Source organism: Ceratotherium simum, chromosome 35 (assembly GCF_057802395.1).
Source record: "Ceratotherium simum simum isolate JZ-2026a chromosome 35, ASM5780239v1, whole genome shotgun sequence".
Classification (NCBI taxonomy): domain Eukaryota; kingdom Metazoa; phylum Chordata; class Mammalia; order Perissodactyla; family Rhinocerotidae; genus Ceratotherium; species Ceratotherium simum.
The window spans coordinates 150,849-167,815 of record NC_141934.1 but is presented as its reverse complement, the minus strand read 5'-3'; the positions used below and the strand labels follow the sequence as shown (position 1 = coordinate 167,815).

Below are 16,967 nucleotides of genomic sequence, written 5' to 3'. Positions count from 1 at the left end.
CCCTCCCTCAGACCCTTCCTGCTACTCTGTGCCGCCACCCCAGTGACCCACACCACACTCCTGCTGCTCTGAAAGGAGCAGGCCCGTGGCTGCCCCCAGCCCCACAGAGCAGACTGGATATGGTCCTAGTACCCTGGAGCTTGCCCCAGCAGGAAAGGTGGTGGGGTTGGGCCTGCAACTGCATGGGGGAGCCCCAGAGAGGGGTGCCCCAGGGAGGGGCCTCTGTGACATGGGGGTTGGGGACATCCTCTGCCGATTCCTCTGTAGGCACAGAGCTACCAGGCAAGGGCCCTGGTTGGGCCCTGGTTGCAGCAGGCGCCCCAGAGCTCTCACACGAGACACATACAGGCCATACTGAGATGTCTTTATTTCTCTGGGTCACACAGGGCTTGGGCGTCAGGCCTCTCCCACTTGGAGGCTGCACGTGCCAAGGGGCGGGGGGTGGGGGGGGCGAGACCAGAACAAGCATGAAGCCCAGGGCATGACCAAGGTCGGGATGTGCCCAGTGGAGTGAGAAGGTGCTAGGACCTCCAGCCCCACTCTTCGCCCAGCTCTGGGGCACCAGCTGGCAGGCTGGGCCCGCTCTGCCCTTTACCATACCATCCTACCTTTGGACAAAACAAACCCAGACAAAGATGGGCAGCAGGTGCAGTCAAGGTCCACCTGGCCTCTCCTCGGAGGGCAAGCCCTCCTGCAGGCAGCTGGGAAGGTGGTGGCCAGATGTCAGGAAGAGGAGCTCCACTCAGCTTTACGCTGGCTCTGGTGGCAGTAGGATGGGCAGTCTTCCCAGCCCTGACAGGCAGTGGGTAACTGGCAGGGACCCCACCTGGTCACAGGGCTGCCCCCCGAGCCTGGCAGCCCCTCTGCTGCAGCTTCCGGATGAGTTCTAACAGGTTCATCTGCAGTGTCAGCTCCTGGGATGCAGAGGGGCTGCTGTGAGGCCAGAGCTACACCTGGTCCCCTTTTGCCTTGGCAAAGGCCACAGGCAGAAGTCCCCTTTTCCCAAGGGGCAGAGGCCAATATCAAGACCTAGAGGGTACCAGGCAATGAGCCCATGGGGCTGACTTCCAATGAAGCCCGGCCATGGCCTGCCAGAAAGGGGCAGAAGCTGGGACTCCAGCCCACAGCAGGGCCTGCACTGCCCTGGCTCAGCACACACAGGTGTATATGCAGGGGGAGCAGACGAGGGCCCTGCAGGGTGCAGTGGGCCTGGGATAGGTGCGCAATGCCCTGCAAGCAGTAGTTTACCCTCCTGTGAGCAGAGATGGTGGGACTGGCCTCTGTGCTGAGCACAGCACAGAAACCCTTCCTAGAGCCTAATTCCCAGCCCCTGCAAGGCCTGGCTCCCCAGAGATCAGCTATAAAACCCCAGATGGAATCGGGCCTTGGGAGACCAGCGTCCTCTGAGCTATGCTAGGGCAGGCCTGCGGCACTGACCTGTGGGTTGGTAGTCACATAGAAACCAGTGACCCCCGCCTTCTCCAGTGTGCTCTGCTGGTCTGCCACCTTCCGGTCCAACTCCAGGACGATCTTCTGGTCCATCGCCCGCTGCTCCTCGCGGATCCGGTGCTCTACTGCCTGCCACGGTGAGGGTGGCTCAGCCCCTTGTCCATCAAAGCCTCAAACACACCCTCCGGCCTACCACCTCCTCCAAGGCCACAGGGCACAACAGCCCCCACTCAGCACCTGCCCTGCACAGGCCCAGCGCACGAGGAGCTGCAGTCTTGGGGAGCAGGTGAAGGGGGACGGAGCATCACATACACTCTACTCGGCCTGGCACAGCCCAACCCCCCACATTGAAGAGTCATATGCAGGCACTCACCAGGCCTCCAGCAGCCCACCCCAGGCTGAGGCCCAGGGCAGCCAGCAGCTCCCAAGCCACCTGAACGCCCTCCACCACAGCCCAGCCAGCAGACCCCAGGTGGTGCCCACCCTGCCTGCACTCCTACCTCCAGCTCACGCTGCTGGGCCGCCTGGAGCACGGGCAAGTTGTGGGGCTGGCAGCCCTGCTGGGCTTCCTGGTGCTTCTGTCGCAGCGCCTGCCTGAGCACTGGGAGGGGACGAGAACAGAGTCCATCAGCAGGCGGCAGGGGCAGGCAGGGGGGCCAGGAACACCTCCCACCTCAGCGCCTGCCCCAGCAGTCCCATTAAAGGGCAGCTAGGCCAAAGGTGTAGACATAACGCCCCACCTGATGATCCAGCCCGCCCAAAGCCCTGCACTGGAAGCTGGGTGGAGCTCCAGGGGACACCCAGCCCCCAGCCCACTCAGTCCCCTCCTCACCCAGGGCAGGGCCCTTCTCAGCATTGAGGCTCCAAGGGACTCCGGAAGGTGCAGGGCACTAGAGGAGGTGAGGCAGGGCAGGACAGGGCAAAGAGGTGGGAGATTGCGCTCTGGAGGCTTCTGGGCTCAGATGGCCATAGGCCAGCAGTCCTGGGTGTAACCTGCCCATCATCCATGGGACATCCAGTGATGTCCAGGAGACCACCCAGGCAGAGGCCGGGAAAGGGAGGCGGTGAGGGGTCACTGTGCCCAAGCACGGTGCGGCCTCTGCCCACCAGGGGTGGTGGTGTCGCTCCCTGCTCAGTGCTGCCCCTCAGGGTGGGCAGAGCCGCCCTGCACCATCCACAGCTCCCAGAGGGAGGAGGGTGGGCACAGACCCTGGGAGGCCCAAGGATGAGATGAGCCAGCAGAAGCCCTGTGCCGGGGAGTCTGTGTTGCTCTGAGAGGAGCTCACCATGGCCACTGAGCAAAGCTCCCACGGTCCTCACTAAATTGTACCATAAATACAAGCATGTGTGAAACTGTCCAGTGTGATAGGACTGGACAGAGGAGAGAAGTATCATGGGATGGAAAGAAACCAATCACAAAACAGAACGCTTGACACTACACAGCCAAAATCGTAGACCAGTAAGTGGCTAGATGTCCACTGTGTGGAGGGGTCCCTGGCTGTAAGGGAACACAGACCCAAAATTCCCTCCTAGGCAGACAGCTTACATCACAGCCTTTCTCAGGAGGCCCTGTGGTGCTCACAGCCTTCCCCAGTCTCCTGTCTCCTAACACTCTGTAAACACCTCGGCTATGGTATTTATCACATTAAATTTAGAGTTTGAAACCAAGAGCCACCTTCAAGACATCTCCATAAACAGAGGGACAAGAAAGACACTCCCTAGTTAATGTTTACACCATGTGGTGGCAGGATTCGAGGAAACAGATAAGTGCAGGGAAATGTCATCTCCTTCGCTCTGTTTATCAACTGTTGCTATAAATCCCAGGTCAACTTCCAGAGCCCACTGGGTGAGCAACCAGAGGTGAGAAGGGAGCTGTGCCCACTGCCTGGGCAGAAGGGGCCTGGCCTTAGTAAGGACCAAGCAGAGCAATGGCTGCCAGTCACCACCTGCTAAGTCAGAGGAAAGGAAAAGCAGAAAGTCACAGGGTGCTCGCCCATGGCTGGTGGCACCAAAATCTGCCTGAATCTTCCAAAGGACAAGTAGCAAAGTGTCTAGAGTAGAGTTATCAAAAACTCCCCACTACGGGCCAGCCCTGATGGCCTAGTGGTTAAAGTTCGGGGTGTTCTGCTTCAGTGGCCTGGGTTTGGTGCCCGGGCGTGGAACCACACCACTTGTCTGTCAGTGGCCATGCCATGGTGGCAGCTCATGTGGAAGAACTAGAAGAACCTACAACTAGAATATACAACTATGTACTGAGGCTTTGGGGAGGGGAAAAAAAAGAAGAGAAAGACTGGCAACAGATGTTAGCTCAGGGCGAATCTTACCCAGGGGAAGAAAAAAAAAAAACCCTCCCCACTAAAAGGAACCAGGGCTCCATGGAGAAATGGCTGGTTGGCTGGTTCCCCGCCTTTTTTTAAATTTTGAGTGGTTTATTCTGAGCACCCTGAACTACTAACCTCTGTGGAGATAAACAAAGATTACTGAAAGGAGAGCAACTGCTACTTACTAACAGCAAGGGAGTGAGCCGCCACCACCTCCTGCATGTGGCAGAGCCTCAGTCAAAGGCAGGAGGAGTGGGAAAAAGCACTAAGAGAAGGTCTGGCCCGATGAGAGGTTGTTGGCGTGGGGAAGCTGGAGGTGGAGGGCTGACAGAAGAGGGGCTGAGGCAGGGAAAGAGCAAAAAAAGATGAGCCTGAACACCTTCCTGTACCAGAAAGCCAGACAGTGCTCAAAGAACGATGGGGACACATCAAAAGGGCACAGCGGCCAGCCTCAAGTTCTCCCATTGGCCAATGTGCAACAATTTGAGTATTAAAAATAATGAGCTGTGTACTTTGTATGCATGTTATAGCTCAATAAAAATGTTTACAAAGGCACCACCCAAACACTCAGGCAAGAAGTAATACCAATTCTACAGAAACTCTTCTGGAAAACTGAAGAGAACACTTCCCAACTTATTCTATGAAGCCAGCATTACCCTGAGAGCCAAACCAAAGATATTAAAAGAAAACTACAGACCAATGTCCATCACGAACACAGGGGCAAAAATTCTTAACGAGATTTTACAAATCCAATCCAACATAGAGAAAAAAGATAATACATCATGACCAAGTAGCATTCCTCCCAGGAATGCAGTTTATCCCAGGAATTAAAACAAGCAAAGCAGCGGCCGGCCCCCTGGTGTAGCGGGTAAGTGCGCACGCTCCGCTGCTGGCGGCCCAGGTTCGGATCCCGGGCGCGCACCCTCGCACCGCTTGTCCCGCCATGCTGTGGCGGTGTCCCACATAAAGTGGAGGAAGATGGGCACAGATGTTAGCCCAGGGCCAGTCTTCCTCAGCAAAAAGAACAAGATTGGCATGGAGGTTAACTCAGGGCTGATCATCTTCACACACACACACAAAAAAAGCAAAGCAATTCACCATAGTAACTGAAAATCCACATGATCATCTCAACAGATGCATAAAAAGAATCTGAGAAAACCCAACATCCATTCCTGATAGAAACACACTAATCCTGGGGCAAATGTACATTGCCAGCCCCCATACGGAAGGGACTCTGCATCACTAGGAAGAATTTTTGCCACAAACATTTAACGTGCATATCATCAGGCCTCTACCTGCTGTTCAGTTTACAGGAAACACAGAGGGTGGAGAAACAGGTTAAATGACAGCATGAGGAAGCAATCTGACAAATCCAGAGTGGGGACATTCTACATATAGAATGCCCTGGACTCTTGAAAAAGTCAACGCCACAATAAAGGATGGGGACTTTTCCAGAAGTGGAGAGACTAAAGTAACCAACCACAATGCATGAATGTACATTGGATCCTTCTAAAGTGAAAGACAATTTGAGACAAGTGAATTAATTCCACCGTGGAAGGGTCAAAAGATACCCAGGAATAATTAATTTCTGAAGAGGTTATCCACTGTGGTTATGTACAAGAGTGTTCGTGTTCTAGAGAACTGGTTCTCAACCCTGGGCCAATGTTGACCCCCAAGGCTGTCTGGAGACATTTTTGGTTGTCACGACTGGGGCAGGGTACCTCTGTCATCTAGTGGGTAGAAACCAGAGATATTGCTAAACATCCTACAATTCACAGGACACTGTCTCACCATGAAGACTTCTCTGGCCAGAGATGTCAACAGTACTGCGGTTGAAAATTCTGGTCTAGAGGAATGCTGAAGACTCACGGTGAAGCCCTTTGGTGTTGCATATATTTCGGGATATAAAGAACTTCAGCAAAATGTTAATTATCGAATCTAGCGGGAGAGCATTATAGCGAGTATTCATTATACTATTCTTTCAACTTTTCTAAATGTTCGAACTTTTTTTTATAAATAAGTTAGGGAAAAATAAAATAACAAAGGTGGGAAATCTGATGCGGCAGGGAAAGCTGCTTTGCATACCTTGCAGGAGGGGGCTCCGGAGTCCCCCGAGTGGAACGCCTGGGAGAGGCCCAGGCCCACGAGGCTGTGGCCAAGCGTGTGGCTCCAGAGGGGATGTTTTCAGGTACCGGAGAGTGCCACAGGGCACGGTGCGTGGGAATTCGATGCGCAGCTGGTGTGGAGCTCTGCGCCGCTGGAGGGAACTGACCTAAAGGGCGCCGCAGAGCTGTCAACACTGAGGGCCATCGCTGGGGGCTGTCAACCACTACGCGGACCACCACCACCAGGATCTGCCCGTGGGCTGACCAGGCACCGAGGCCTTGGGCCGTCCTGCCTGGAAAAGAGTAGGGGCACGGGAAAGCCCGAGCAGGGAGCTTCTGGATGTTATGTTAAAAGGGGACCGTGCAACTGACAAAACTGGCTTGACTTATTTGTCACCAAAAAGCGCTAGCAAAGATCTGGTCAATTTTAGGGACCTCTTCCGAGCGACACCCAGGGAAGGCCTCGCCCTGCACAGAGCCCGAGAGCTCCCAGGGCAGGCTGAGCTCCCGGAAGAGGAGCGCGCGCCGCCCCACCGCCCCCGCGCACCTCGGTGCTCGTTCTGCAGCCGCAGGCGCTGGTTGTACAGGCTCTTCTCGGTGAGGTGCTGGATCTCCAGCAGTCCCTGCACGATCTCGAACACCGTGCCGTCGAGGAGCGCCAGGGCCAGGTCGCTGAGCGTGGTGTAGGACAGCCGCTGCTGGAAGGAGCTGCGGCGGAGGGGCGCGGTGAGCGCGGGCGGGACCGGGCCGCCTCGGCCGCCCGCCTCGCCCCGCCCCGCGGCCGCGCACCTGGGCAGCTCCTTGACCAGGCTCTGCAGCGCCGACAGCAGCTGGTAGTGCCGCTCCTGCTGCTGGGCCCCGTCCACCGCCTCCTCCAAGACGCCCGCGTAGCGCTCCATGGCGCCCGGTCCCTGCCAGCCGCCGGCTGCAGCGACACGCACCCCCATACGTCATCCTGAGCGCGGCGCGGCCCGCCCCCTTTTACGACAATTCTGAGCGCGGCGCGGCCCGCCTTCACCGTTATCTAGAAGGAGGCTCGCTCCGCCCCTCCGTGGAGGCTCCTAGGAGGGTCCCGCATTGTCCCCGCCCCTCACCCTGCCGTCCCGCCCACAGGCCTCAGAAGAGTAACGCCACAGCCTCGAAATCGCGAGATTTTGAAGAAGCCGGCCCTGGCCGCAGAGTCGGCTCGGACCGAGGCCCCGCCCTGCGCCGCCCCTAGTCCGGTCTCTCAGGGCTGGCCTGAGCCGCCAAGGGCTCGCTGGGGCAGCCTGGCGCTCTCCCAGCCTGGGGTCGCTGCTGTCCTAGCCTGGCGCTCCCCCAGGAAGCGTTGGAGTCTTTGAGCCCCGAGCTGTGCCAGTACAAGCGGCGTGACCTTGAGCCAGCTTAGTCACCTTCCGGCCTCAGTCTCCTTGTCTTCCACTTGGGGGGCGCTCGTTCGCACCTCCTGTCGAGCGGGTCCCCTCTCGCAGGGTCTGGGCGCTCCTGCAGCGGCGGTCGGCAGGGCAGCGCCTGCATCAACCACCCCCGGGAGGGCCCGTCCCCTGCCCTCAGCCTCGTGGGCGTTGAGAAGAAAACCTGGCCCAAGGTCTCATCCCAACCTTGAGAATACATTCCCTGGAATCCACAGTTAGACTTTTTATAAATTACGAAAACCTAGAGAAAAAAATTCAGACGGCTGACTATCCTGGGCTTATGGGAGCAGGAAGCGGGGATTCCCGTCACGGAGAAGTAGCACCATGCTTTCCTCGTTTCAGTGGGAGGGAGCGCTGCTGAAAATTGGGAGGGGCGGCTGTATTGCAAAATGTAAAAGTAGGTAAGAGTCATGGAAAAAACGGCTGGAAAGGAGGCTTGTGTGACCATCCCGAGAGGACCGGTCTGAGTGCCATGAGTGGGATGCCCAGGCGCAGGGAGGAGAGGACATGCTGACCCCTGGGGGCTCTGAAAGGTCGGATCCAAGGAGGGTCCTCCTCCAGGGTGGTCCCTTGACAAAGACTCGACCAAACTTTGGGCAGGCATCTCTGAGCCCTCTTTTTCCACTAGGCCTTACTCTTGGGACCTGTGTTCCGCCTGCCTAATCCTACTAAGTCAGTTTAGAGAGAATCCCCTACCTTTGATATCTGATCACCCTTGATATCTGATCAAATTTTCATCCTGTGCTCTCAAGATCTGATTACCCTGGCTTAGCTTCAGCAAGAATCTCCCTACCGTTGGTGTCTCCTCTTGGTAATTTTCCATCCGCTGACCCCCTGCCTCTGCTCTGGGCTATAAATCCCTGGCTGTCTTTGCTGCATTTGGAGTTTGAGCCCCATTTCTCTTCTCTGTTGTGATAGTCTTGGCACCTATTGAAATAGTCCTGAATAAAGTCTTCCTTACCATTTTAACAAGTGTCAGAGTAATATTTTCTTTAACACCTGCACACAGTAGCTCGGCCCCAGGAAAGGGTGACGAGGTCAGGCTACAGGATAGAAATAGGAGAGGGCAGCTCCACCGCAGTGGCCGCTGTTTGCAGGTCTGCACATGTCAGTCCCCGAGAGCCTCAGCAGATGGAAGTAGCTGTTTCCTCGGGGCTTTGGGTCCTTGTCCACCAGTGGTCCCAGAGAGGAAGGGGTCAAGGACCAGCCCAGAGGAACCATCTAAAGCTAGGCAGTGGGGTGACACTGGGGTCTGGCTGTCTCTTCCCCCTGCCTCCCCCAATTGCTGGGGGTTGAGACCCTGACAAAGGACCACACTTGGAGCTGCCTGGCCAGGACAGTTGGAGATTGAGTCCCCATCTGGGGCTGCCATGATTGCCTGGTGCTGCCCACCCCCAGCCTGAACCCAGACTTCACACCGTTGGCTTGGTTCCCCTGTTCCTGAGGTCCCCTGAGTGGCTGGGGGCCTGAGCCAGCTGCTGTGCCAGGAGTTGCGGATCCTGTGTGAACACAACAGACACAGGACCTACCCTTGAGGGGCTTCCAGCCCTGTTGGAGAGGCACACCCCAGAATCACAGATGGAAATGAAACATCCTAAAAGAGGGAGACAGGCAGGGCAGGGAGGCTGGTGCTGAACCAACCAGAGCAGCCCTTAACAGGAGGGGTTCTGGTGGGAAGAATGACCTGTGCAAAGGCCCTGCCGAGAGTTGGGGCCTGGTAGACGGTGAGAGGGACTGTGTGGCTGGGCTGCAGAAGCCAAAGGGAGGGTGGTACTGGGGGTGCATGTTACAGAGGCTCTCGAGGGCTTGTCTTAGGAGCAGCAGGAGGTATGAAGAGTTTGGGGGCACAGACGTGGTCAGACTTGCCTTTCACAAGTCACTCTCTAGCCACTGTGCTGAGTGGTTGGGTGGCTTTGTGAGATGACTGGGCTTTGACTAGGGGAGTGACACAGGGCAGGGGGAGGGTTCTTGAGCCCTCTGGGGACACACTGAAGTCCCCACATGGTCCTCACGGTTTTCCCCAGGATGAGTTTCCTCAGTCCTGGCAGGGTTGGCTCTCCCTGCCCTGCCTGTCCTTGTGATCCCTCTGAGCCTGGAAGCAGCAATGAATAAAATGAATGAATGAATGACAACAAGCACTCAGACCAGTGCCATGGAGCATGGAGGGTGGGCACAACCCAAGGCTGGAGACGCACCCTGGCACTGTGTAGCACACTCCCGGCTGGTGGCAGGAGCAGGAGGTGTGATGTGGGAGCCGAGCCCGCCTTGAGTGGTCACAGGAGCCAGCTGGGGCTGTGCCTGGGTGCTGTTGCCTCCCCTGGAGGTCATGGGTAGAGGGCAATAGCAGCTGGGTGAGGGTGCCCACCTAAGTTCTGAGGCGGGAACTGGATGGTGGGAGGCCAGGATTTCAGTCTGGGCCAGCCTGTCACCTGTGCCCCTACTCTCAGTCTTCATGCAGGGCACCCACATGAAGCCTGGGGTCTGCAATAGGAATTTGTGCTGTGGCCAGCCAGGTGACCACAAGACCTCTCTGCCCAGGCCAGCTCGGGATACCTGGTAGCTCTGAGTCCTGGGTGGCCCGGGTGGGTGGAGCTGTGAACTGCAACAGGAGTCTGACAGGCCTGCATTTGGAAGATGTTCCACAGCTCGGCTCAGCTGTTGGCACAGGAAGGCCTACTTTGGCACCCCTGGTCTGACCTGAACCAGCCCCCCAACCCCAGCAGCACTCCTCCCCTATGTGGACATAGGCATGGTGACTCCTGGGCCACCTTTGGGTCACCAAGGAGGGCCTGGTCTGGAGGGAGGGGTTCTGACCCTCCAGATCCCCAGGACTGGGTGGTGTGGGCACCTCTTGGGAGGTATGTGTGCAGAAACAGGGGGCTGGCATGTGATGGGACATGCAGTAGGGGGACATGTCCCCTGTGTGTGTGGACTCGGTGGGGCCACATGGCACTCACACATTGGGTGGGATCCACCATGGGCCTTCACTTTGCAGCCACCATCTACCTGCTCCACTTGGTCTCCTAAACCTGTGAAGGCAGCTAGTGGCGCCTTAGTGACTGGAGCACGCTGGTCTGGGGGTCATTGGCTTTCTGATGTTGGGCAGGTATGGGGTGACTGTGGTGTGTGTTAGGTAGCTGTGGGTCCCTGTCTCTGACCCTGTGACTGGGCAGGCGCAGCTGAGCCTGTGGTGTGAAGGGGTGTGTGACAGTGTGTGTGTGGCTGAGGGCTGCGCTGTGTGGTTTCTGTAGGGGTTGGTCCTTGAGTGTTGTGTGCGCCTCTGTGTTTCCTGTGAATTTTCGTGTCTGCTTGTGTGTCTCATTGTGTGCACAGAGACACAGCTCTGCCTTGGTGCCCTGCATGCACACAGGCCATGCAGACAAAGGCGTGAACTACAGCTGATGGAAGTCTTGGAGGAACCCCAGGGAGAGGCCAGCTTTCACTCCCTCCCTGGCTCCCCTGGGGGCCCAGTCCCTCAGAACAGAGCTGCAGCTGATAAAACCCTCATGTGCCATCTAAAATGTGCTCCCCAGCAACAGAGTGTCCTACAACTGTGCTGTGGTTCTACCACTTGGTTTCTGTGTTTCCCTTTGGTGTGTGGGATGAGGACCACAGGGAGCTGCCACCTTGGGCTGCTCTTCCTTCCACTGTGTAAGTAAGAAACTCTCCAGATTGAACTAGGCTCGTATCTTTACTGGTCAGATCAGCCAGGGCTTGGGACATCTGGTGTGTGCTTGACAAGTGGGCTGGCAGAGTTACAGTGTCCTTTCAGATGACAAGGGCTGCCTGGCCAGTTGGGGGAGATAGCTCCTGGGTATGGCTCTTGCCTAAGTCCTCCCTCTGTCCCACCAGCTGCGGGGCTGTGGGGGTGACTCCCCGGTGCCCGAGAGTGTGTGCCACCTGTTGATAAGATGTTGGAGTGTTGAGTGGCAAGAGGTAGGACTGAAACCAGCCACCCAGCTGGTGCCTTGTTATTATTACAAGTGTGTTTGTGGAGGCCAAGTAAAAGGCCACTTGAAGCCAAAAGCAAGTTGGCACCGGGCCATGAAGGGGTGCAGGCATGGGTAATGGTGCAAGATGCCCCCTCCACTGGCTGCCTTCTCACATCATTCCCTGAGCTTCCAGCCAGGAGATGATGGTCAATTACAGCTGCTATTGTAATGTCTTGTTAAAACTTTTTGGTCTGTGTTTCTATTTAAAAAAACCCCCAATACAGTTTGGGCCAAAAATTTGCAGTGAAGAGAGAAAAAGAAGTGAAAGAAATATTGTGCATGAAGTTCGGGCTGATTCATGGTAGGTACTGTTGTACAAATGCGTAACTGGCTTGTGAGCGTGCGCTGTGAATGCTCATGGAGCTAGAGACCTCGCCCTCATGTGCCAGGTAGTCATTGTATAAATGACTCCTTGCTGGCCAAGCAGGGTTTCTTTTCTTTTCTTTTGGTTTTTTTGCGAGGAAGATCAGCCCTGAGCTAACATCCGTGCTAATTCTCCTCTTTTTGCTGAGGAAGACTAGCTCTGAGCTAACATCTATTGCCAATCCTCCTCCTTTTTTCTCCCCAAAGCCCCAGTAGATAGTTGTATGCCATAGTTGCACATCCTTCTAGTTGCTGTATGTGGGACGCGGCCTCAGCATGGCTGGAGAAGCGGTGCGTTGGTGCGCGCCCCGGATCCGAACCTGGGCCGCCAGTAGCGGAGCGCGCGCACTTAACCGCTAAGCCACGGGGCGGGCCCCTGAGCAGCGTTCCTTGAAACAACTTGGGTGGACTCACAGCACTGAATCCCTCAGGCAGGCAGAGAACAACTTCTGTCTTTTACAGAGTAAACAACTTTATGTTCCCCATGTGAAAGCCACATCTCCTGCAAAAGTGGGCCCATTTCTCTTTCAGAAAAGAGGCCATGGGGCTTTGCCCCACGTGCTCCAGACAGGTTGACACCATTGGACCTTTAACCCTGCTCCTGGAGGTTTACATGGTCATAGCACTCTTTGGAAAAAAGACAGGTGAGACCTTGCAGGCTGGCCAGGGATGGAGCCAGACCCTTGCGGCAGTGGTGGGCCTGGTTGCCGAGGTGTTTGGTGACGAGGAGCTAAGTGATCTTTGACTGTTGTCCCAGAGACCCCGATGAGTCGCACTGATGGTTGGTTAGAATAAAGCAGGGGGGCCTCAGAAAGCTGAGAAAAGCATTCCATGCTTCCTGCTTACCTGCCTGCACCATGGGGAAAAATGAAATTGCTGTGCTCAGATTGGTGGCTGTAAATATGGATAAAACTCTCTCTGGGGCTCAAGGGCAGTCGGTAACAGTGAGATGTTCTGAAGTCTGCCCTTAGGGGCAATGGGAAAGGAGCTAAATTAGAGATGGGTTTGGCTCCCCTTCAGAGCACACAAGGGAGCCCTGCAAGTCCGCGGGGGACCAAAAGCTCAGGAACCTGAGAGCCCATGATCCTGGGAGCCCTGGAGCCCAGGAGCCCGGGAGCCCTGAGGCTTCGAGGGCCCAAGGCCCCAAAGCCTCGAGGCCCTGGTATGAACAACTGGTTGACCCGAGTGCCCCGGGGCCCAGGGCCAAGTCCAGGACGGACAGTTGGTTGACCCAGGGACCCAGGGACCTGGAGCTCAGGAGCCCAGGATTCCATGATCCCAGGAGCCCTGGGGCCACGAGGCCTGGGGATGCATGGCATGGGTATCTGGTTGACCTGAGCATCCCAGGACCTGAGGTCAAGCCTGGAATGGACAGCTAGTCAACCCTGGGACCCAGGGACCAAGGGACCCGAAGGGCTCTAAGTCTGGAGCCCAGGACTGGGAGCCTGGGAGCCTGAGATCCCCAAGACACTGGATGCATGGGACAGACATCTTTTAGACCCTAGCAGTCACAGGATCTGAGGCCAAGTCTGGCATGGACAGCTGGTCATCACAGGGATCTGGAGACCCAGAACTTGGGAACCTGAGAGCCTGAAAGCCCAGCAACCTGGGATCCCGGGATCCCATGAGCCCAGGAACTTGGGAGCCCTAAGGCCACAAAGCCCCAAGGCCCTGAGGCCCTGAGGCCCAGGGATAGATGTCTCTGGTCGACCTAAGCATCTGGAGACCTGGGGCCAAGTCCAGGATGGAAAGCTGGTCGACCCAGAGACCCAGGGACCCAGGAGCCCTGGTGCCTTGAGGCCCTGGGATGCTCAGGATAGACATCTCATTGACCTGAGATCTCAAGGCCCAGGGCCATGTCCAGGACAGACAGCTCTTGGATCCTGGGACCAGAGCTAAGGAGCCCAGGAGCCCATGAGACTGTAGACTGGGAGCTCAGAAGCCTGGGATCCCATATGCCCAGGAAGCCTAGAACCCCAAGGCCCCAAGCCTTGATGCCTCAAGGCCTGGAGACACCTGGATGGACATCTGGTCAACCCAAGTGTCCCAATGCCTGGGGACAAGTCTGAGATGGACATCTGTTCAACCTGAGCATGTGGGGACTTGGGGACAAATATGAGACAAACAGATGGTCAACTTGCAGACCCGGGGACCTGGGGACCCTGTACCCATGGATCTGGAGCCCAGAGCCTGGAGCTTGGGAGCCCAGGAGCCTAGAGACATTGGGATGCTTGAGACAGACATCTAGTCAACCTGAGGGTCCTGGGACCTGGGGCAAAGTCCACAAAAGACAGCTGGTCGATCTAGGGACCCAGGGCCAAATTTGTGACATACCCGGTCAACCCGGGTCCCCAAGGACCTGGGGATCCAGGGGCCAAGGAGCCTGGAGCCCAGAGCTTGGAAGCCCACGAGCCCAGAGACCTTGGGATGCTTGAAATGGACATCTGGTCAACCATGGGACCCAGGGCCCAGTTTGCAATGGACAGCTAGTCAACCCAGGGACCTAGGGATCAGAGCCCAGAGCCCAGAGCTAGGATGCACGTGGGCCTTGAGGCACTGGGAAGCTCGGGGTGGACATCTAGTCAACCTGAGCATCCAGGGACCTGGGGCCGTGTCTGGAATGGACAGCTGGTTGAACCGGTGACCCAGGGACCAGGGATCTGTGGGCCGGTGACCAGAGCTTGAATGCCTGGGAGCCTCGAGGTGCTGGGAAAATCATGTGGTCCACTCAAACCTCCAGGGACCTGGGGCCATGTCCAGGCTGGACAACTGTTCAACCCGGGAACTCGAGGAGTTGGGTACCCAGGGACAGAGTGGCCTGGAGCCTGGAGCTAGGGAGCATGGGTGCCCTGAGGACTTGGGATGCTTGGGACAGAGATCTAGTCTACCTGAGCGTGGACTTGGGGCCAAGTCCACAATGGAGAGCTGGTCAATCCCGGGGCCTGGGAACCAGGGGACACAAGAACATAAGTCTTGGAGCCCACAGCATGGGAGCTCAGTTGCCCTGAGGCCCTTGGATGATTGGGAAAGACATATGATTGGCCCAAGTGTCCAGGGACCTGGGGCTAAGTCTGGAATGGACATCTGGTTGACCCTGTGTCCTGGGGACTCTGGGACCTGGAGAACCAGGAACCCAGGGACCCAGGAGCCCAGAGCCAAAAGCTTGGAAGCCCATGAGTCCCAAGGTCCTGGGACGCTCTTTACAGACATCTGCATGACCTGAGTGTCTGGGAACCCAGGTCCAAGTTTGTGACATACAGCTGGTCGACCCAGGGACCCAGGGACATGGAGATTCAGGAACCTGGGGACCCAGAGCCTGGAGCTTGGGAGCCTGGGAGACTCAAGGATTTGGGATGATTGGGATGGACATCTGGTTCGCCTAAGCATATGGGAACCTGGGGCCCAGTCCAAGATGGACAGCTGGTGAAACTGTGGACTTGGAGACCAGAAGAAACGTGGACCTGGGTGCCCAGAGCCTAGAGATTGGGAGCCTGGGAGCCACGAGGCCATGGGACGCTTGGGACAGATATCTAGTCAACTTGAGAGTCCAGTGACCCAGGGTGAAGTATGTGACAGACAGCTGGTCGAACTGGGTATTTGGAGATCTGGGGCCCCAGGGGCCCCAGAGACCTGGAGCCTTGGAACCTCAGAGCCCAGAAGCCCCAAGGCCTGGTGATGCTCGGTATGGACATGTTGTTGACCCTAGCATCTTGGGACCTGGGGCCAAGTCCAAGAGGGACAGCTGGTCAACCCCAGCATCCATCCAGAGCATCCTGGTGTGTCTGAGCCCATCTGTCCATGGGCACTCCTCAGCACGCAGCACACCCTTTTTCACCATGTCCGCGCAAGATTGAGCCCTGAGTACTGCTAGTTGACCAGGAATGCAGGTGGAGAGGTGGGAGGAAGGAGTGCAAGGGCAGCGTCCATCCCCTCCCTTGAACCCCCACCCTGTGCCACAGGGAGGAGAGGGACTGTGGCACAGACGGCGTCGGAGGCACATGTGCACACCAGCCTGCAGCCTCCCTGGGAAAGGGGCCATGGGCCACCCACTGACACCTGCTGCTCACCCATGCCTGCCACTCCCCTTCCCCATCCCAGCCCGGGGCAAGGCCCCAGAGGGGTGGAGGAGGTGGGGTGCCCAGGTGGGAATGTGCCAGAGGGGCCCGCCCTTTTCCTCCCTATGCCAATGAGGTGCACCCCCACTCAACCCACGGCCCTGTGGATGGGACGGGCGCTTCCCAACTCACTGGCATGGGGTGGTTGGGCATGCATGCAAGACCTGCTACTGCTCCACCACACAGAGTGCGGAAAGGGGGAAGTCCAAGGATGACATCTGGGGCTGGGAGTTGGAAAGGGCAGGAAGGAAGAAGAGAACTGGAAAAATGTCCATATAACCTAACACAATCTATAGATTCAATGCAATCCCAATCAGAATCCCAATGACATTCTTCACAGAAATAGAACAAAGAATCCTAAAATTCATGTGGAACAACAAAAGACCCCAAATAACCAAAACAATCCTGGAAAAAAAGGAACAAAGTTGGAGGTATCACACTTCTTGAATTCAAATTATACTACAAAGCTATAGTAATCAAAACAGCATTGTACTGGCAGAAAAACAGACACACAGATCAATGGAACAGAATCAAAAGCCCAGGAATAAAACCACACATCTATCTACTCTTTGACAAAGGAACCAAGAACACGCAATGGAGAAAGGAAAGTCTCTTCAATAAGTGGTGCTTGGAAAACTGGACAGCCACACAGAAAGGAATGAAAGTAGACCATCATCTTACACCATACACAAAAATTAACACAAAATGGATTAAAGACTTGAATGTAAGACCTGAAACCATAAAACTCTTAGAAGAGTATATAGGCAGTACATTCTTTGACATCAGTCTTAGCAGTATCTTTTGGAATACCATGTCTACTCAGGCATGGGAAACAAATAAACAAAAAAAATTAGTGGGACTACATCAGATTAAAAAGCTTCTGCACAGGGAAGGAAACCATTAACAAAATGAAAAGACAGCCCATCAAACGGGAGAAAATGTTTGCAAATCACATATCCAACAAGGGGTTAACTTCCAAAATATATAAATAACACATACAACTCAACAACAAGAAAATGAACAACCCAATCAAAAAACGGGTGGAGGATATGAACAGACACTTTCCCAAAGAAGATATACACATGCCAACAGGCACACGAACAGATGCTCAACATCACTAATTATTGGGGAAATGCAAATCAAAACTACAATGAGATGTCACCTCACACTTCTCAGAATGGCTATAATTCACTAGACAAGAAATAACAAG

General features: G+C 55.9%; 1 protein-coding gene across 1 annotated transcript; it reads right to left on the bottom strand.

The window, feature by feature from the left end:
• Window positions 1–347: 347 nt before the first annotated feature.
• Window positions 348–6,774, bottom strand: DGCR6L (DiGeorge syndrome critical region gene 6 like). Its single transcript, XM_004442331.3, has 5 exons — window positions 6,665–6,774; window positions 6,423–6,583; window positions 1,950–2,050; window positions 1,438–1,578; window positions 348–914 (listed from the first exon to the last, which is right to left on the bottom strand). The coding sequence occupies exons 1-5, from the start codon at window positions 6,772–6,774 to the stop codon at window positions 831–833; spliced, it is 597 nt and encodes a 198-aa protein (XP_004442388.2). The 3' UTR covers window positions 348–830.
• Between the last annotated feature and the right edge of the window lie 10,193 nt (window positions 6,775–16,967).